The sequence below is a fragment of the Triticum aestivum genome, chromosome 3A (assembly GCF_018294505.1).
Source record: "Triticum aestivum cultivar Chinese Spring chromosome 3A, IWGSC CS RefSeq v2.1, whole genome shotgun sequence".
In the NCBI taxonomy this organism is placed as follows: domain Eukaryota; kingdom Viridiplantae; phylum Streptophyta; class Magnoliopsida; order Poales; family Poaceae; genus Triticum; species Triticum aestivum.
The window spans coordinates 711,790,106-711,811,812 of NC_057800.1; the positions used below are offsets into that span (position 1 = coordinate 711,790,106).

At 49.3% G+C, this 21,707-nt stretch overlaps 1 protein-coding gene across 1 annotated transcript; it reads left to right on the forward strand.

The window, feature by feature from the left end:
• The first annotated feature begins 10,673 nt into the window (after positions 1-10,673).
• Positions 10,674-12,031, forward strand: LOC123059346 (expansin-B7). Its single transcript, XM_044481926.1, has 2 exons — positions 10,674-11,189; positions 11,277-12,031. The coding sequence occupies exons 1-2, from the start codon at positions 10,749-10,751 to the stop codon at positions 11,799-11,801; spliced, it is 966 nt and encodes a 321-aa protein (XP_044337861.1). The 5' UTR covers positions 10,674-10,748; the 3' UTR covers positions 11,802-12,031.
• Positions 12,032-21,707: the final 9,676 nt, after the last annotated feature.

Consider the following 21,707-nt stretch of genomic DNA (forward strand, 5'->3'; position numbering starts at 1 on the left):
CGAACGATGATGACGATGACGAACCAAAGCTGGCTACTGAACCGTACCCCTTGCCGATGCAATCTCGATGAAGTACTGTTACGCCGATTTGCACCGCACCACAAGAAGCTGACCTGATCGATCCACTTCGGTGCAAAGCTAGCCTCAACCTAGTCTTAGCTGCTGCCGATCGATTCTCCGTTGAATCCACATGCAAGTACACTACAGCTTCCGGCTGGAAACACAATGCACGCACACGAACACGAGTCTCTCTTTGATGGCCACAGATACGTATTGTACCTGGTGTTTATTGTATTGATTTAACTCACGGTCTTACAAGTCTAGGGGTACATGCATATTTATATGCTAAAAATTGCTAGTACCTAACCGACTAGGAGAACTACTAAACCTACTCGGTTTACAATACTAATCCTAGTCTGCTAGGTGGTTATACATGGACACACCTTCGTGTTTAGTTCCAACAATCATCCCCTAAACACAACGTTGTTACGTTACAGTTCGGACACCGATCCTTCTTCGCATCTTCAAGAACTCTCGATCCAAAGTCTTGGTCTGGATGTCCGCCAGCTGATCATCGATGCGGTTGTAGTTGACCTCCGTCTTCCCTTCTTCCACGCAGTTCTTTATGTAATAATACATCGTATCAATGTGCTTGCTCCTTTCACGTCGCACTGGATCGTCGCGTAGAAAAATTGTACTCATTGTCAACATTGAGCACCACTGGTTCCGGATCTCTATTCTTGAGATCACCGTGTAGCCTCCCTAGTCATACACCTTGATACTTTGCTTCACTTGAAGTCGATATCACCACTTTCTGCTTTCGTGATAGCCAGTTTACTATGCTTCCACCAAGGAAATATGCCACGCCCGAGGTACTCTTACGGTCGTCAACAATCCCTTCTTTGTCACTATCACTGTAGCCGAGTAGTTTTACCATCTCCTTCTTGCTCAGCTCAAGAAGTGGTTCCATTGAAGCGTCAACTGAATTGCAATTTTTCATGCCACTGCTTTTAAGTACCTTCCTTGCATATGCCTCCTGGCATAGTGTGATCTCCTCCGACTTTTGATGTTCCTTCATCCCGAGGTAGTAACTCAAAATACCAAAATCATCCATCTTGAAAATGCCAACTAGTAGACGATCCCTTTCTTCACCTCTCTTATATATTGCATGTTCTAGTGAGGCTTTCTCAAATCCAAGAAAAATCATCGTCCGGAGCCATCGGGCTGCGCGCACGTAGCCTACCAGGCATAGCTCTCTTAGCTTCACTCGCTGGGAGACAGAGGGCTCCTGTTTGTAGGGCGCCTCTGCTACTCTGACGCGGATACGACAACCGCGACACCATCGCCTTGGTATTCTTTGCACACACATGCAGCCGCTCAAGCACCAGCATACTGTGCTTGGTGGACTTCAGACGCTATGCACGCCGTTTTATCTCGTCGACGCGTCGCGGAAAGGCGCCCGAAGCATAGCATCGAAACGAGTTTTCGAATCATAATCTTGATATTGAACTTTTTCTTCACAGAGCACGATGATTTCTTTGACCAACGCTTGAAGAAATGGATTATCCTTGTCCACGAGTTAACACATCAACATCATGTCACTTTCATTATCTTCTTGGACAATGAGCGCCTTCTCCTTCGGGCGATTCTTTGCAGTCCGACTTGAAGTGCCCAAGCAGATTACAGTTGTAGCAACGGATCTTTCTCTTGTCGAACTTTTTCTTCTTTGGCTTGTCCGACTGTTCGTCGGTGTCCTTTGCGGGACGGTACTTTCCGCCGCTATCAGACGCCTTGTCAAAATTGTTTTTCTTGGAAACCATTGACTACCACTGAGCACGCGTTAGCATCAGGTACTCTTCCTGGTTTGCGTCACCGTAACTCAGTTTCATCCGCTCGTCATGTGCCTTGAAGCGACCAACCAGATCATCCAATGTGAGAGTCTTGAGATCAGCACATTGCTCGATCGCCGACACAATCGGCATGTAGCGCGGTGGAGCGGCACGTAGAAAACGCCGAACCACGGAGATGTCCTCCAACTTCTCTCCGAGACCGCGAATCCCGTTTACCATCGAGGCAACCCTCGCTGCGAAGGCATCCACCGTCTCATCTTCTCCCATCCTCAGATTCTCATAACTTTTCAGCAAAGTTTGCAAGTTCGCCTTGTGCACACGCGAGTGCCCTAGATGTAATGTCTTGAGTGTGTCCCATGCTTCCTTCGCTGATTTCTTCGAGATTAGATGCTGCTGCACGTCCACCGGCATCATCGAGCAGATGATCGTGATAGCCTGGCGATCCTTTCGATACAAGGCACCACCCTTTAGGTACTCATCACCGCCGGGGTCGACAGCTTGCCAGAGCTCATTGGTCTCGAGCGCCCACTCCATCATGGTTGCCCACACCACGAATTTCCCACGGTCGAATCGGGGATACTCCAATCTCACCGGAGCAATAATTACCTTAGCCACACCGAAGTACTCCGCCAGCTACTTGATCTTCTCGTCGTCCGACATGACCTTCTTTTACTAGAAGATCAATCTTTCTCTAGATACTAATTGTTGGCTCAGTCTCAATACGGAAGACTTTCCGAGAACGATGATACGACTGATAACGAACGACGAACAAAGATGACGAACCAATGCTGGCTACTGAACCGCACCCTTTGCCGATGCAATCTCGACGAAGTACTGTTACACCGATCTGCACCACACCACAAGAAGCTGACCTGATCGATCCACCTGAGTGCAAAGCTAGCCTCAACCTAGTCTTGCTGCTGCCGATCGATTCTCCGTTGAATCCACGCGCACGTACGCTACGGCCTCCGGCTGGAAACACAATGCACAACATGAACACGAGGCTCTCTTTGATGGCCACAGGTACGTATCGTACCTGGTGTTTATTGTATTGATTCAACTCACGGTCTTACAAGTCTAGGGGTACATGCATATTTATATGCTAAAGAATGCTACTTTCTCCGTTTTAAAATAAATGACCTAATTTTGTACTAATTTTATAAAGTTAATATTAAGTTGGGTCATCTATTTTGAAACGGAGGAAATAGTACTTAATCGACGGAAAAAAATATATATGAGACCAGGTTGCACGGGCTAGCAGGTGAGACTCATCCTGATGAATGATACGTGGCATTGACAAATCATAAATCATCTAATCTTTTCCTCCCTGATTTCAAGTGAGGATGAAATAGATGCTTTGTGATTTGTAAATGCCACGTGTCATCCATCAGGATGGGTCTCACAAGCTAGCCCGTGAGACCTGATCTCATATTATTCTTTTCCCTGACTGACTAGGAGAACTACTAACCTACTCGGTTTACAATACTAATCCTAGTCTGCTAGGTGGTTATAGATGGACACACATTCGTGTTTAATTCCAACAGCCTCGGCGGCGCCCACGCCCTTGTGCTCAATCGGCACGAGCGGGTACAGCCGGAGCGACTTGCACAGGGCCGTGTGTAGGTACACCAGCCGGCCGAGCTCATCCGGGTTGAAGGTCACCATGCCGTCCAGGGTGGTGGGTGCTGTGGTCTTGATGGTGTCGAGCTCTGCAAGTATCTTGGACACAACGCCCGGGTTCCTGGTGAGGAGGTAGAAGAACCAGGTCAGCGCTGACCCTGTCATCTCCCGGCCGGCGATCATAAGGTTCATGGCCGTGTCGCGGAGGAAGGCGTCGACTACCGCGCCGGCATCGTCGTCGTCTTTGTCGTCGTCCATGTAGGAGGAGAGCAGATCCGCCGAGTCCTCGATCCCGCCTCTGGCCTTGCCCCTGGATCTGGGGTCCATTATTCACATTCTGGGGCGACAGAAGGTGGAACATGCACCTGAATTTTCACGATCTTGCCAAATTTGAAAGACATTTTTGAGCTTAGTGATGTGTTCTCTAGTTTTAAGTTTGACTGTAAGCAGCAAGGGCAATCTGCGCGCTCACTTATGTGCTAATTAAGCAGGCTATGATTTCTCACTGGGAGTGTGCCTGGATTTGCCAGGCGCCAGCTTTTGTAGACCTTTTTTTTTTAGCGAAAGAGGGGTCGCCCCTCCGATTTTATATAAAGTAATCAAATGGTCTCTTACAAGCCCCAAACTACAGCTACAAAAACTCGAAAAGAACTTAAGTCATAGCCATATACATAGTTGGGACAGGAGGATCCCCTGCACAAACTGCGATCATGCAAAATCAGACATGATGGCAAGACAGCTGCTAGAAACCATCCAGACTCCAAACCAGAAATCAAGAGATAACAGTTCAAACCTGGACTAGCTACGAGGGATAAGAAAACAATGCAAATATAAGCTTCCCAGGTCTCCTCTTGTTGATCTGAAGAAAGAGGATTTGAGTATCTCCAGGATGATCCAAAATTTTAAAATTCTAAAATTAATCGGCCTGCCAATCAGGTGGCACATGAGATTCGAAGTTTATTTTTAGTAGTAGGTCCGTTGGGATTCTTGCTAAGACTGTTCCATCCTGTGTGGCGTATGCCGTAATGAATGATTGTAAATGGAGGAACAACTTTGAAAACATCAACAACAAAGGAAATTTGCAGTCCTTTTCCACCATTCAAAATCTGAAGCACTCTGACCTCCATCCTTGCGACGCATGAGCTTTTGTAAATCCTTGCATCCACCATGACTTATTTGTTGTTGATCAGGTAGTATGAGCTTTTTTTGAACCCCAAACCATAGAACAACTGTTCTACGAGTATTTTCATTAATATAATAAAGTTTACATATATACAAGAGCAAGAAAAAAGACTAGATCCTAATCAACCAATGCCTTGTCTAGGAAACATGGGATAACTATTGTGATTGTGAGGATGTGATTGTTCCTGCTAACATCACAAATGAGCGCGTCAAATGCTTTGCCTTTATTCTATGTTGCATACGCAACAAGTCTTTCTTAGAGCATCTCCAATAGGCGCGCAATGCGTGGCGCACTAAAATACCTTTTACATCACCGAAATAGCCAGTTTTTGCGCGCCGCGGAGCGCTGGCTCCCGCGGCCGCTGAAAAAATTACGCATGCGCCGCTCCAGCAGACGCGCTAAACTATAGCGTGCACGAGCAGCCGGCGCTTGCCATATGTTCATTTTGGAGACAATATGGTGATATTTTCAAACATCAAAACAAGACATAGCATAGTTTAACATCACTCAAACAAGTTCATGACATAAAAGTTCAAAATCATGCCCACATCATCATCCAACCAAGTTCAAAATTATCGAACCAAGTTCATGACATAAAAGTTCACACAAACAAATGGCACATCAACAATCATGCCTCATCCTCATCTTCGTCCTCCTAACTCTTCCTTCGATTCTTCATCCTCATCTTCGTCCTCCTCTGCCTCCGATTCTTCATTCTCCTCTTCATTGTGTCGCGTTGCATCATCATGGGGAGCTCGGAAGGTGTTGGTAAGATCTCCACCAGCATCATGCGAAGGTATGTGAGGCACACCGGAAGACATGCGTCCACCCATGTCAGCAGGAGGTGCTCCCATGCCTCCCATGAGAGAAGCAAAACTCATGCCTCCCATGGTAGTTCCTAAGCCACCCATGCCTCCCATGGCCCCCATGGTAGCTCCGAAGCCACCGATGCCTCCCATGCCACCCATGCCGCCCATGCCACCCATGGCTCTTTTTTGGACCAAGACTTTTTCACGGGCAAGATTGACGTACTCCTTTTGCTTCTCATCGAGGGTAGATGTGTCCATGAAGAACAAGTACTACTCCGATTCTAACAATCTAGTTCGCTCCTTCATGGTCAATTTCTTCTTCTCCAATTCCACCTTCCTCTCCTCGGCCGCCACCCTCCTCTCCTCGGCCGCCAACCTCCTCTCCTTGTCCGCCGCATCTTGGTTCCTTGCCATCTTCCTTACCTCGTCCGCTTCCTTTCTTGCGATCACAATAGCTTCCATAGCATTTTTAGCTAGGCATCTCCTTTCCTCTTCTTCTTCTTTTCTTTTTTGTCTTTCTTGCATCCATTTGGTATCTTCGGCTTGGAGTACACAACCGAGTTTGGTGCAGGGCTTCTCTTGCCGTCATCACTTGATGCCTCCTCCTCATCATCATTCAAATCAATAGTTCGCTTGCGTTTGTTGCTCTCCTCATCATCGACACCATCACGGGGCTTCCATTTCTCATCATCCTTCAACGCATCATAGCAATGAGGCAAGGTAAATGGTCTCCCTTTCTTGATCTTCCCATTCTTGGTCTTCTTCTCCTCTTCTTGAAATAAGTTTTGTGCAATAGTGAGCTACAAACAAAAGAACAAGTTAGCACTTGAAACACCAAGAAAAAGCATGATGAACATGGAAGAATCATGAAAGAAATGGCACTTACCCTATCTCTATCATTAGTGCCACTTGGGTTTAACGTGTCAACCACCTTAAGTGCGGCCGCCCACCTTTGACAATCTATGTTGATTGTTGACCACCGGAAGCGAAGAGATCTTTCCGAGCGGTCAATTCCATTTTTGTTGTGTAAATCAAAGTGCTCCTTCATCCGGATCCAATATGCATCTCTACTCTGATCCCGTCCAACGGTGGCATCCCCCGACACTTGCAACCATGTATTGCATAGCAAGGTGTCTTCGTCCATGGTGTAGTTGCCCGCTCTTCCTTTCAGTGCATCGCCGATACTCTCACCATCCTCGTCCACCTCAAACTCATGATCATCGAAATGCACATCATTGTTTTGAGACCAATGGGAATTGTTGGAGCCAACACCCATAGTTGACATATATGTCTCATCATTGAAACTACAAAGTATATACAACAAAGCAAATAAGCTATCCATATGTATGCATTCAAAAAACAACAACAAAAAATGGGCGAAATTTTACCTTGTGGGCATTTCGTCGAACACCTTGTGCGCATCGGCCCCCGGGGCAACAAGCGAGCTCGCTGGCGCTTCGGTCGCTGCCGCATTCGTTGCACGCCCTACAAGCTTCTTCTTCGGCCGCCTAGAGGAGTCGTCTGCCGCCTTGTTCTTCTTCCCGGACACCTTGCTCGCCTTCGCCCGCGCCGCATTGGGGAGCTTCGAGAGGGGGGCACGTGGCTTCACGGCGGGCGCCGGTGCGACGCGACCCACCGCCGAGGTCGTTCGTGGCGCCATGAAAAGGCCGCGCGCGAGACCGGTGCTTGGAGGAGCACCAGCGGAGGCGAATCCAAAGCTCCCCGCGCTAGGGTTTGCGCCAGCGGTGGCAGCGGCGGAGGGGTCGCGGGTGTAGGAAGGGGTGAGGAGGATGGTGGCGCGGCCGTCCATCGGGCCAATTCGCCGCCGCGGCGCGGGCAGGGCGAAACCGGCGCGGCATAGAGGGTGCGGGTGGGCGCTCTATTGTGCAGCACGCGGAAGCGGGCGCACAAAATAAGCGGCGCGCGACGCCGTTTCGCCCCGCGCGATGAACCACTTATGTCGCGCGTGTGTTTTTTGCGCCTCCACTGGAGCGCCCGGAGCGGCTGCGCGCGCGCAAAAATCTGTATTTTTTCAGCACGGCGCTTATATCGCGTGGCTGTAGTAGATGCTCTTAACCCAGAATTTCCAGCAGCTGATGATGGGCACCTCTTGCCTGAAGATCTTGCCATTCCACGGAGTCCAAATTCTCCAACAAGCTTGAAAGATGATATACAAAGCTATTTCCTTAGGAAGTGAAGAGTGGATGAGAAGGATGTCATCAAAGCATGATTTGCCCAGTTTTTTTAATTGGGAACAATGCTATTCCAACATTTTTTTAGCAAAAGAACAGTCCCCAAAAAGGTGCCTCAGTGTTTCTTCAGTGTGTTCATTACAATAGACACAGTCATAGCAATCTGAATGCATGTTTTTCCTCTTAAGGACATTCCTAGCGTTAAATCTGTCATGTAGCAACATGCAAAAAAGGATTTTATGCCTTAACCCATCAGATGTCTTCCAGACCCATTTGAACAGATAATTGTCTTCAGTCCTAGAACAGATGGATTTATACATCTTGATTGAGGAGTAATGCTGGTCTTACCCAATTCCCCTCCAAGTATCTTTCCTCTGCACAGGCCAATGTGTTATTACTAATCCTTCCAATTGAATCAGTTGAGAAAGTGGTGTATGCAACAATTGCTGGGGTCCACGCCCTACAAGCTTCTTCTTAGGCCGCCTAGAGGAGTCGTCCGCCGCCTTGTTCTTCTTCCCGGACACCTTGCTCGCCTCCGCCTGCGCCGCATTGGGGAGCTTTGAGAGGGGGGCACGTGGCTTCACGACGGGCGTCGGTGCGACGCGACCCACCGCCGAGGTCGTCCGTGGCGCCATGAAAAGGCCGCACGCGAGATCGGTGCTTGGAGGAGCACCAGCGGAGGCGAAGCCAAAGCTCCCCGCGCTAGGGTTTGCGCCAGCGGTGGCGGCAGCAGAGGGGTCGCGGGTGTAGGAAGGGGTGAGGAGGATGTCGGCGCGGCCGTCCATCGGGCTAATTCGCCGCCGCAGCGCGGGCAGGGCGAAACCGGCGCAGCGTAGAGGGTGCGGCGCGGGCGCTCTATTGTGCAGCGCGCGGAAGCGGGCGCACAAAATAAGCGGCGTGCGACGCAGTTTCGCCCCGCGCAATGAACCACTTATGTCGCGCGTGCGTTTTTTGCGCCTTTGCTGGAGCGCCCGGAGCGGCTGCGCGCGCGCAAAAATCTGTATTTTTTCAGCACGGCGCTTATATCGCGCGGCTGTAGTAGATGCTCTTAACCCAGAATTTCCAGCAGCTGATGATGGGCACCTCTTGCCTGAAGATCTTGCCATTCCACAGAGTCCAAATTCTCCAACAAGCTTGAAAGATGATATACAAAGCTATTTACCTAGGAAGTGAAGAGTGGATGAGAAGGATGTCATCAAAGCTTGATTTGCCCAGTTTTTTTAATTGGGAACAATGCTATTCCAACATTTTTTTAGCAAAAAAACAGTCCCCAAAAAGGTGCCTCAGTGTTTCTTTAGTGTGTTCATTACAATAGACATAGTCATAGCAATCTGAATGCATGTTTTTCCTCTTAAGGACATTCCTAGTGTTAAATCTGTCATGTAGCAACATCCAGAAAAGGATTTTATGCCTTGACCCATCAGATGTCTTCCAGACCCATTTGAACAGATAATTGTCTTCAGTCCTAGAACAAATGGATTTATACATTTTGATTGAGGAGTAATGTTGGTCTTACCCAATTCCCCTCCAAGTATCTTTCCTCTGCACAGGCCAATGTGTTATTACTAATCCTTCCAATTGAATCAGTTGAGAAAGCGGTGTATGCAAAGCGGTGTATGCAACAATTTGTACGATCAAGAATATTAGCCCCAGCCCCCCAACTCCTGGCTCCGCTCCTGGACTGCAGATCATTCCTAACAAAAGGAATGGAGTTCTGGGAATTTACTAGTTAAGGGAGCATCAAGCCAGTTGTCATGCCATAGTTGCAGAGATTGGCCATTACCCATATTCCATTGATATTTGCTTTTGAACAGGGAAATGGGCTTTAAATGGCTCCTCCACCAGCTGGATCCCTCCATCTTTTGTCCAGGCAACTGTGTGCTATAATAAGTTTCCCAAATCAGTTTGACCCAAGGCAGATTTTCACTATTAAAGAACTTATGAAGGTTTTTCATCATGAGGGTTTTGCTGTGAAGAGAGATGTCCAAAATTCAGTAATATAAGCTTTTGTTGAACATTTTCCACTTTAATATCTGGAGAAATGCTCTGAAAAGGGAAGAACATTTTTTCAAATGAAAGGGGTCGCCCCCCTGCTCCAAGTTTTATTAAAAAGCCAAGGCAAAAAAAAGGAAGAACTTCCTGTGCCGTGTGATCTTTAGCTAATCATTGACTCTCGACTGCCGTGATACTCATTTCACACAACACCGAGGCAGATTATGACGTGGCCGGAGAGAAGTGTACTACCGTTCTACGCAATGGGCTGATTGTGCAGATGTTCCAACAATTTGTACCATTGTACCTTTCGGTGCATCGTTATTATGTCACCGGATATATACCTGTCAGGTTCATGCCGTGTCACGGCCTCAGGGGTAGCGTGTAACTTCTTTGTGATTATCTTGGCATGTCCTGATCGTCTGCTGATGCACACGTAACTTAAGATTGGCGTACTAATTTGGTATTTTGGCAGTACATACACACACCATTGGTGGTTACAAGACAACATGTGGCTGCATTTGGTCGGCAATCTGCGTGATGCTATATATTCTTGCTGCGGGCATAGGTACATGAAGGAAGTACATGTAATATATATTACTCCCTCCGTTTCAGAATAGATGACTCAATTTTGTACTAACTTTGTATTAAAGTTAGTATAAAGTTAAGTCATCTATTTTAGAACGGAGGGAGTAATAGATTAGTATATATATATATATATATATATATATATATATATATATATATATGTTTGATTGATGATGGAACGGAAGATGATTTTTAAAAGCAGAGAGAAATGCATCTCGTGAGCACGGGCAAGGGTGTAAGCAGCCGGTTGAGTAGTGGCTCCCTCCATCCACATGTGAACCGGTAGGGCCCAAGCTAGGTTGCCAATCACGGCTCCTCGTCCGCTTCTCCACCCGTCGATCATCTCCCTTCATTCTTCCGTCCTTCCTTTTGATCTCGAGTGGTACACCAAGAAGACGCTCCCTACCACTTAAGCTGCTGGCCTATAAATTCGCAAGCTCCCCAACGGCATTAACCACCAGACCAGAGTAGGGCCTTCGATCAGTAACCAGCTAGACCAGCAAGCAAGCGAGCCATGGCAGCGACCTCCTCCTCCTCCGACGCCGTCGCGGTCGCTTTCCTTTGCCTGCTCGCCGCCAATGGCTGCTGCGGCTGCCCTGGACCCGCACCTGCCCCCACACCTACACCTACACGTGCCCCCGCTACCCCCAGCCCCGTCCCCGTTACACCTCCACCTGCGCCAGCTCCCCCCAGCCCCGTCCCCGTTACACCTCCACCTGTGCCCGCTACTCCCAGCCCAGGCTCCGGCTCCGGCTCCGGCAGCACCAACAGCTCCTCCGGCGGCTGGCTAGACGCGAGGGCCACCTGGTATGGCGCACCCGATGGCGCCGGGCCGGACGACAATGGTGGTGCGTGTGGATTCAAGAACGTGAACCTGCCGCCGTTCAACGCCATGACGTCGTGCGGCAACGAGCCGCTCTTCAAGGACGGCAAGGGATGCGGCTCCTGCTACCAGGTCAGAACCGGCATTGCAGTTGCTTCACACTGACAGTAGAGTGCTGATGGGTCTTTGATCGTCGCGTTCCATTGTGTTTGCGTGCAGATAAGGTGCGTGGGCAAGGCTCACCCGGCGTGCTCCGGCGTCCCCGAGACGGTGATCATCACGGACATGAACTACTACCCCGTCGCCCGCTACCACTTCGACCTCAGCGGCACTGCTTTTGGCGCCATGGCCAAGGACGGCCGCAACGACGAGCTCCGCCACGCCGGCATCATCGACATGCAGTTCAAGAGGGTGCCGTGCCAGTACCCGGGGCTGTCGGTGACGTTCCACGTGGAGAAGGGGTCGAACCCGAACTACCTGGCGATCCTGGTGGAGTACGCGAACGGCGACGGCGACGTGGCGCAGGTGGACCTCATGGACGGCGGCGAGCCGACGGGGGCCTGGAGGCCGATGAGGCACTCGTGGGGCTCCATCTGGCGCCTGGACACGCGCCGCCCGCTGCGGGGGCCCTTCTCGCTGCGCGTCACCAACGGCTCCGGCAGGTCGCTCGTCGCCGACCAGGTCATCCCCGCCGACTGGCAGGCCGACGCCGTGTACAGCTCCGACGTCCAGTTCGATGATTGATCGCGTTCGATGATCCATGGAAGGCATGCACGTCCATGCATGCATGGATTTCTTGTGCTAAGCTATATAGCTGAGACGTCGCCTGTGACGTCCGGTGCGTGTCCTCGTCGTGTGCTAGTTATGTGTGTTATCATTTATCGTGTCCTACTATCCTTGTATACATATACACGTGACAATTTTTTTTGCGTCGATACACGTGACAACTTTAGTTTGTGGGATTTGGAGGAGAAGGCTGGTATATATACTGTACGTATAGCTATTCTGTCTCGTACCTGCAGCTATAAATTTATGTTAGAAGTCTCTCCTCCCTGCTCCGTGGCGGCTGGAACCCTAGCCGCCGCCTGGAGAGGCCATCTTTTAGCGCTGTCCTCCGGCGGCTCCCCTTCGCTGGCGACCTTTGTCACCGGTGATGAGGAGAGTCGCCGTATCCATGCGCGTGGATCGTTTTTACTCCCTGTAGTTTAGGGTTTTACGTTGTTCATCGTCTTCGCTTCGGCGGCGATGATGGCGGCGCTGAATAAAGATTCTTCGGATCCTTCCTTGATGAGGCCATCGGTCCTATGGTTGGGGATAGATTTAAAAACCAGTCTGTTCAAGTAAGGATGGCGTGGCGGCGGCGGCATCCTCGTGGTGGACCTGTGCCCTCGGGCTCCGTCGTTGCAACGACGTTTGCTCAAGCGTCGGCGTGGAGCTTGGCAGGTAGTCCAGGAGCGGATGCAGATTGTGGTCTGCATCGATGACATCTAGAAAACGGAACGTGTGCTGGGTTCGTGGTTCGTGGATGGCGGATATGGTTTCCTCCTTCGGCGTCTTAGTCGTGGTGGGGGTGCCAGATCTGGAGTTCGATGGCGTGTCCGGGATGTTGCCCCGGTGTGATTCGTTCAACGACAATGGCTTCACTTTTGATGAGCCACCTTCGAGGCCTGCAAAGCTGCATATCAGCGATGGAGCCGCGTCGAGTTCGGGTGAGGAGGTGATTCGTCATTCTTTTCTTCGGTGGCTGCTGTGGTGGTGCCGGAGGCAGGTGACGGACGTTGGTGTCAAGTTCAGAAATGTTCTGTTATCTTTTCAGTTTTGTCATGTCGGTTTTTACGTGACTTGTATTTTTGTTCTTTGTGATATGAATGAGACACGTATTACTATGCAAGAAAAGCTATAAACTTATGTTTGTAATGTTATCATGCAAAAAAAATTGTTTGTAATGTCTATTGTATTATATACACAAGTTTACTATATCACTTGAGCTATATGTAAGGCGCCTGAAAATTGAATTCAGGCCAGTCGATTTTTTCTGGCCATTGATTGTTGCTCCAAGATTCGTCCTTATTTTTCTTTTGTCTGTTGTGTGCTATGTCTTGTTTCAAGCTAGGAATTTTTGACTAACCTAAATTTGGGGTTCGGTCAATTCCTTCATGGACTGATGCCGGGTTAGCTGTGCGACCGAGCTATATCTATTTAGGCCATCTGACGAATCAGCCCTTCCCTCTCTTCCTTTGTTTTTATATTTCATTTTCCGCTTTTCTATTTTTATGCATTTTTGCTTTTTAGTACTTTCTTCTTCCGTCCTTATGGGTATTTTTCGGACTGTAAATGTATGCATGCAAGTGCTATATAATAAGTGCGTTAATTATTTTATTCTTACTTAGCAGTCTCGTACCCGCAGCTATAAATTTATGTTTGTAATGTTACCATGCAAAAAAAAATTTGTTTGTAATGTCTTTTTTGTTTTGTAGTACTTTCTTCTTCTGTCCTTATGGGTATTTTTCGGATTGTAAATGTATGCATGCAAGTGCTATATAATAAGTGTGTAAATTATTTTATTCTTACTTAGCAAATATCATCATTTTGATTTTGTTTTTATTTATTTTCTTTGTTTTCTAAGGATAATACAAATTCCACTAATTCAATTGTTCTTATGAAACTTTTTTTTGTGAAAATTTTGCTATTATATGCTTATTCTTGCATATTATAAAAAGGAAAACGCTCAACGTCAACTGGCTGAACACCTTCTCAGTGCAACACGTGTCCTTGTGGGTCCCGCACACTCTCCACCCCCCTTAATTTCTGAAACAATGCCCAACTCCATCATCTTCTTCCCCACATCTCTCTCTCTCTCTAACAAAGATCGGTGATGTCTACAAGCCAAACAGGATAGTGTACCACTTCGCAGAAGTATCTCAAGTAATCGTCCCAACGAAGAGCAGAGGAGAATATTTATAGGTAGCACTTCTGTCACACACAAGGTGTCATAGTTCTTGTGTGAAGTAACTGCTTGGGCTTCTATCGTTACTGAGGGAGTCCTGGATTAGGGGGTGTTCGGGTAGCCGGACTATACCTTCAGCCGGACTCCTGGATTACGAAGATACAAGATTGAAGACTTCGTCCCATGTCCGGAGGGGATTTTCCTTGGCGTGAAAGGCAAGCTTGGCGATGCGGATATTCAAGATCTCCTACCATTGTAACCGACTCTATGTGACCCTAACCCTATCCGGTGTCTATATAAACCGGAGGGTTGTAGTCCGTAGGACAGAATCAACTCCATACACAATCATACCATAGGCTAGCTTCTAGGGTTTAGCCTCCTTGATCTCGTGGTAGATCTACTCTTGTGCTACCCGTATCATCAATATTAATCAAGCAGGAGTAGGGTTTTACCTCCATCGAGAGGGCCCGAACCTGGGTAAAACAAAGTGTCCCCTGTCTCCTGTTACCATCCGGCCTAGACGCACAGTTCGGGACCCCCTACCCGAGATCCACCGGTTTTGACACCGACATTGGTGCTTTCATTGAGAGTTCCTCTGTGTCGTCGCCTTTAGGCCCGATGCCTCCTTCGATCTTCAACAACGATGCGGTCCAGGGTGAGACTTTTCTCCCCGGACAGATCTTCGTCTTTGGCGGCTTCGCACTGCGGACCAATTCGCTTGGCCACCTTGAGCAGATCGAGAGCTACGCCCCTGGCCGTCAGGTCAGGTTTGGAAGCCTGAACTACACGGCTAACATCCGCGGGGACTTGATCTTCGACGGATTCGAGCCACAGCCAAGCGTGCCGCGCTATCTCGACGGCCATGATATAACTCTGCCGCCGGACAGCACCTTGGAGGCCGCACACGCATCGGTTTCGACCATTAATTCGGAACCTACTGCGCCGATCGAGGATCAGCGGTTGGACGCTGCCTCAGGGGCTGCGATCTCAAAGGCGATCGAGCCGAACTCTGGTCCCGCACTCCACATGGCCCGTGACTCCAAGGAGCCGGATTTCTCTCCAAACTCCGAGCCCCCCACGCCCCTCCCAATCGAATCCGATCGGGCGCCGGTAATGGAGTTCACTGCCGCAGACATCTTTCAGCATTCGCCTTTTGGCGACATCCTAAATTCTCTCAAGTCTCTCTCTTTATCAGGAGAGCCTTGGCCGAACTACGGTCAGCAAGGGTGGGATACGGACGGAGAGGAAATTCAAAACCCACCCACCACCCACTTTGTAGCCACTATCAACGATTTAACCGATTTACTTGACTTCGGCTCCGAAGACATCGACGGCATGAACGATGATATAGGAGACGAACAGGAACTAGCACCTGTAGGGCGCTGGAACGCCACCCCATCTCACGATGTGTACATGGTGGACACCCCTAAAGGAAGCGACAACGAGGAAAAAGGGGAGGGGACGAGAGATCGACCCCCCGAAAAGCAATCAAGGCGTCGGCGTATACGCCGACCCAAGCCCCGCCTCGACAAAAACCCAGCCATAGAGCAGGACGAGCCGGTAGACGACAGGCAGGCCTTAGAGCAACCGTCGGAACAGGGCAACACGGATAGAGAAACCGAACATCCCTCCTCAGGCGAAAACGACATTCTGGATGACCTCACGCCGAATAAACTCACGGAGCAGAATCTCCATGAGAGGCTCGTTGCAACTGCACGCAGCCTAAAAAAGCAGAAGCGGAAGCTAAAAACAGCGGAAGACGCACTCCGGACCAGATGGAGCAAGGTAATCAATGCCACAGATAAGTACGGCGACAATCGCCGCACTAGAAGCTATCCGAAAAGAATGCTACTACCTGAATTCGACGAAGAGGCCTCCGAGCCCTCACATTCAATAAATGAAAAAGCCACACGGTCGGATAGACGATCCCATAAAGCGACAAGCGGCGCCGCACCTAAATCGGCATGCGACCCACTTAAGGATCCGCATCATGGCCCAGTCAGGTCCATTTATGGGCCAAGAAAGCAAGCTCTCGTAAGCAACGCTATGAAGCCATCATCAAAATCCGGCATACCCAAATACAGGGGTGCCGCACACCCCCTGTGTTTCACCAATGAGGTCCTGGACCATGAATTCCCAGAGGGATTCAAACCCGTCAATATAGAGGCATACGATGGAACAATAGACCCAGGAGTCTGGATCGAGGATTACATCCTCCACATACACATGGCTAGAGGAGATGATCTCCACGCCATAAAATATCTACCCCTTAAGCTTAAAGGGCCAGCCCGGCATTGGCTTAAAAGCCTTCCCGAAAACACAATTGGAAGCTGGGAAGAGCTCGAGGATGCTCTCCGAGCAAACTTTCAAGGGACCTATGTCCGCCCTCCGAATGCAGATGATCTTAGTCACATAACTCAACAACCCGGAGAATCAGCTCGACAGTTCTGGAATAGATTCCTCACTAAAAAGAATCAGATAGTCGACTGTCCGGACGCCGAAGCCCTAGCATCTTTTAGGCATAATGTCCAAGACGAATGGCTCACCAGACACCTCGGCCAAGAAAAACCAAGAACAATGGCCGCACTAACAAACCTCATAACCCGCTTTTGTGCAGGGGAGGACAGCTGGTTGGCAAGGTGCAGCCCCAGCGACCCAAGTACATCCGAAACCAGGGATGAAAACGGAAGACCACGACGCAACAAGGACCGTCGCCGGACTAAGGACAAAAGTCCGAAGAGCACGGCAGTCAACGCCGGATTTAAAGGCTCACGACAAAATTAGGAAAAATCGCCCCCCCAGGATAACAGGGATGATCCATCCAACCTAAATAAAATCCTGGACAGGATATGTCAGATACACAGTACTCCAGCGAAGCCCGCTAACCATTCCCACAGAGACTGTTGGGTCTTCAAACAATCCGGCAGACTTAATGCCGAACACAAGGGGCTCGGCACACCAAGCAAAGACGAGGACGAACCCCAATAGCAGAGCACCAGGAAACAAAAGATCTTCCCGCAAGAAGTAAAAACAGTGAACTCACTTCACATAACAAAACATGCGGTGCCCGTAAAGGTACGCACCACACGGCCCATCCCCAAAGGATCCTGCCACTGGTTGTCAAAACCGATCACCTTTGATCAGCTAGATTATTCTAGGAATATCAAGAACGTAGGATGCACTGCCTTGATACTCGATCCAATAATTGGCGGACTCAAGTTTTCAAATGTCCTTATGGATGGCGGCAGCGTACTAAACCTGATATATCAGGATACAATACAACACATGGGGATAAACCCAGCAAGAATCCGCCGCAGCAAAACCTCCTTTCAAGGGGTAATACCGCGCCCAGAGACCCATTGTACGGGTTTTCTCCGGCTCACAGTCACATTCGGCTCCGCCGATAACCTCCGCCGCGAAAAGCTGACCTTCCACGTCGTCCCGTTCTGAAGTCGCTATCAAGCACTTCTGGGACGCGAAGCTTTCACTCGATTTAACGCAATACCGCATTATGCATCTCTTACGCTTAAGATGCCCGGTCCACGAGGCATCATTTCTTTAACTGGAAAGCAGTACGCTCCCTAAGCGGAGGACAATGCGGCCGCTTTAACAGCCCCACAGAAAAATGGCCTCACCGGCCAAAAAACTTTAAAATAGGTCATTTCAAGACCGCGAATGCGGATAGACGAGTTCGATGCAAAATCATCACTGATGCAGGCCTAGAAGCCATATACCCCCGCACAAGGGGCTCCACGCATATACAATAAGAGACAATAAAGCTCAAACTTCCATATCTTACTTTATACTTTGCTTATTTTTTAAACTTTTTCCGCACAACCCGTTTTCAACTCAGTTCCTCTTTTTTACAGAAGAACATCGTGCGGCGCCTGTCCAGGATACGGCACAACGGAGACACAGGCGCAGACGTGCAGTAGGGACCCGTCCTAAAGGATTCTTTTTAGATTAAGACCCTGCGTAAACCTTTTTTACTGTCTCTCGTTGCTACACTTCCCCTGGTTTTTTCTTTCCAGTATAACCATGGAGGAGGCTGGCGTCTTGGCATGTGGCCATGTCAGATTTTTTGCACGTACCCGGACACTAGGGGCTTTTTTAATAAAGAGTGTTGTTTGGCCCGCACTCATAAAGACCGAACACCTTAGGGAGTGTTTGGTGTCGCGAGTTTTGGCATTATATGCATCAGCTCCGAATCATGTCTTTGGTCAAATGTTGGGTTGCCCGGCTCCTGAGTTCGGCTACCTTACGTTCCGCTCTATCGGCTAAGGTAGCACCAGGAGAACTACCGTGATTGTGCCCCCGGTTCGGCCAGGGCGAGCACCTCAGTAGAGAAAACTAAAAACTGACTGTCATGATGTAGCATGAGACTGGTCAGCCACTTGATGACCGATCGGAATCTATCGGATTCCTCCGCTTTAACGAAGGGCCATTTCCCGGCCAGGCACATACGCGCCCCGAATTCGGACGAGCGCAGTTGCCACCAAGGAGCTACCTAAAGAGTCTCATTTTCAAACTCCTATGGCTAAGTGAAAGTGTTAAAGCATTATAGTCCGGTTGCCTGGCCCACTGCGCTATCACCTCCTTTGTAGGACCAAGACGTTGGGTTAAGTGTGAAAATGCATCTTCTGCGAGCACCCCCGCACTATGTGCGTGGGGGCTGAAGCCAACGACTATCATCTTTCAGATTCTATACATATATATATATATCTTAAAACGGCCGCATAGAAGGTGTTTACAATACTTGGAGGCACAAGTATAAAAGGCCATCAAAATATTACTTTATAATTGCATATGCTAACATAACATAGCATATTTCGGGCACTGCGTCTCTATTACACGAGCGCCTTCAAGAACTTCCTGAAAATAGTGCTCGGAGGGTACTCGGCTTTGGTCCGAATCTCGGGACGCAACAACGGTGGTCTCCATCTCCGCACAGTATGTCTTAACACGGGCTAGAGCCATCCAAGCGCCCTCTATGCATGCTGACCTCTTAATTGCACTTATACGCGGCACCGCGTGAAGGAATTGCTGCACCAAGCTGAAATAACTGTTCGGCTCCGAACTCCCCGGTCATAGGTGACCCACGACATACTTCATGGCGAGTCCAGACAACCTATTCTGTTCGGCCCATTGAGCCAAACGATCATCCACCGCCAGTGGACGCTCTGGATTGTGAAACTGCGACCAGAAAAGCCTTTCCACTTCACGATCTTTTGATTTCGAAAGTGTTCGGTCGCATCAGCAGCACTCGCTGCCAAATCCAGATAGGTGTCCTCCACACTCCACATCCGGTCCAACGGAGCAAACTTCGGATCACAAACCTTCCTTCGCAGCATAAAGGGCTTTCCAGCCACAATCTGTTCGGCCTGACGCAGCTCCTCCTTCGCAGCTCTCATCGCAGAGCGAGCGTCCTTGGCATCAGCGACGGCCTTCTCTAAGTCCGTCTGTTTCGCCTGGCCTTCTTTTTCAAGAAATCTGCAATGGTCGGTAGTGCTTTTTAACTTTTTGGCCATCTCGGCCATCTCCTCTTTGCTTCGGCAATGAGCAGCCTGTTCGGCTCTCAGCTCTTCAAGGGCTTTCTTGGCGACCGCATCACTTTCTCTGGCTTGTTCTTTAGCTCGGGCAAGTTCTGCCCTAAGACTCTCCGTGGCGGTCGCACCATCTGCGTCAAGCATACACATAGTAAGACACTGGCATAAAACTCTTCTTACCTGATGCCGCCTGAAGAATTGCATACCTTGAGCTTCATCAAGCCGCTTATTAACAAGCGTGATGTCGGCATCTGCCACGTCCAGCTGCCGCTTTAGTTCGGCAAAATCTTCAGTTTGGCTCGATTCCAAACTCCCTGCCACCTACATTCAAAGGAGACATCTTAGACCTGGGATTATGATCCTCCGTGTGTCGTCATTTCTTGACGACGCGCAGAGTCTCAAGGGCTACTATCTACATAGGACGTATCTTATTCATGCGCAACGGACCAAAGGGAACATTATCTAACGTACCTCAAACCCCGTCAGTAAGCTTTTGACGGCCTCATGCAATCCGCTTTCTGCGGATGACATCTTTTCAATCACCGTACCCATCAATGCACGGTGCTCCTCTGAGATAGAAGCTCGCCCCAGCAGAATCTTTAGCTCCTCCAGCCAAGCACCAGACAGTGCCGAACTTTTCCTATGGCCTCCTTCGAAGGCCGGACGCGGAGAACTTCGGGGGGCCGCACTGCCACCTTCTGCCCCTGCCGGATTCGGAGAAACCCTCCGCGACGACACCTCAGGGTCGCCCGCCTCGCTAGGCGGCACGGCAGGGGAAGGCGTCCCGCTCTCCATCATCTCCGGAAGAAGATCCCCCGAAGACGAGCCATGCTGAGAAGGGCTGAGGTCCGAGCTACAGGGTAACATTTCGGTTAATCTTCTCAGATAAATCAAAGATTTCTCTCATCCCTCAAAAGGAAAACCTCTCTCTACTTACGGCTCGCTGGAGGGCTGATCCCCTTGAGGGCGTAGTTCGGCCGAGGGACTCCCCGGCGCCGGACCCTCTGACGAGGATTTCCCCCCCCCGCTTCGAGACCATGGTTTTCGGATTGTTAGAGGCAGCTCTTTTCTTCCCCTTAGGAGAGGAATTGTCGGTTCCTCCCTTCGAAGAAGCTTCCTTCGAGGAGGCCATAGCTTTCTTGTCCTCCCCCTCCAATGGCATTATTTCCAGGATCCTCACTAGCACGGGATCCGGCCTGGTTTCAGGAAGGGGAGCCGGACACCTGATCAGCTTTGCCTTCGCTATCCACTCCTGTTTAAAAAGGACAGCTCTTTTAGGGGCAAGTTTATTATACGGATAGAAGGTCTGGGCACAAGATTTCTTACTTGAGTATTCGGGCGATTGCAGCTTAGGCCTGCGTCCTCGGTTAAATCCGGACACATCTCTTGTGATCCGAAGAACAGTTTATACATCTCCATGGGTGTTGTGCCCATGAAGTTTTGGAGAACTAGCGGTCCCTCTGGATTAAACTCCCACAGGCGAAGGGGGCAACGTTTGCCGGGAAATGTTCGGCGAATCAGCATGACTTGCGTCACCTTGACCAGGTTGAGTTCTCCTTCTAAGAGATCCCTAATGCGGCCCTGCAACAGGGGCACGTCTTTGGGTAACCCCCAGTCTAATCCTTTGTTGACCCATGACGATAGCCGTGGTGGGGGACCCGAGCGAAAGGCAGGAGGCGCCGCCCACTTGGCGCTCCTGGGAGCGGTGATATAGATGAAGGAAATATGCCCTAGAGGTAATAATAAAGTTATTATTTATTTCCTTATATCATGATAAAAGTTTATTATTCATGCTAGAATTGTATTAACTGGAAACATAATACATGTGTGAATACATAGACAAACAGAGTGTCACTAGTATGCCTCTACTTGACTAGCTCGTTAATCAAAGATGGTTATGTTTCCTAACCATGGATAAAGAGTTGTCATTTGATTAACGGGATCACATCATTAGTTGAATGATCTGATTGACATGACCCATTCCATTAGCTTAGCACCCGATCGTTTAGTATGTTGCTATTGCTTTCTTCATGACTTATACATGTTCCTATGACTATGAGATTATGTAACTCCCGTGTGCTGGGGGAACACCTTGTGTGCTACCAAACGTCACAACGTAACTGGGTGATTATAAAGGTGCTCTACAGGTGTCTCCAA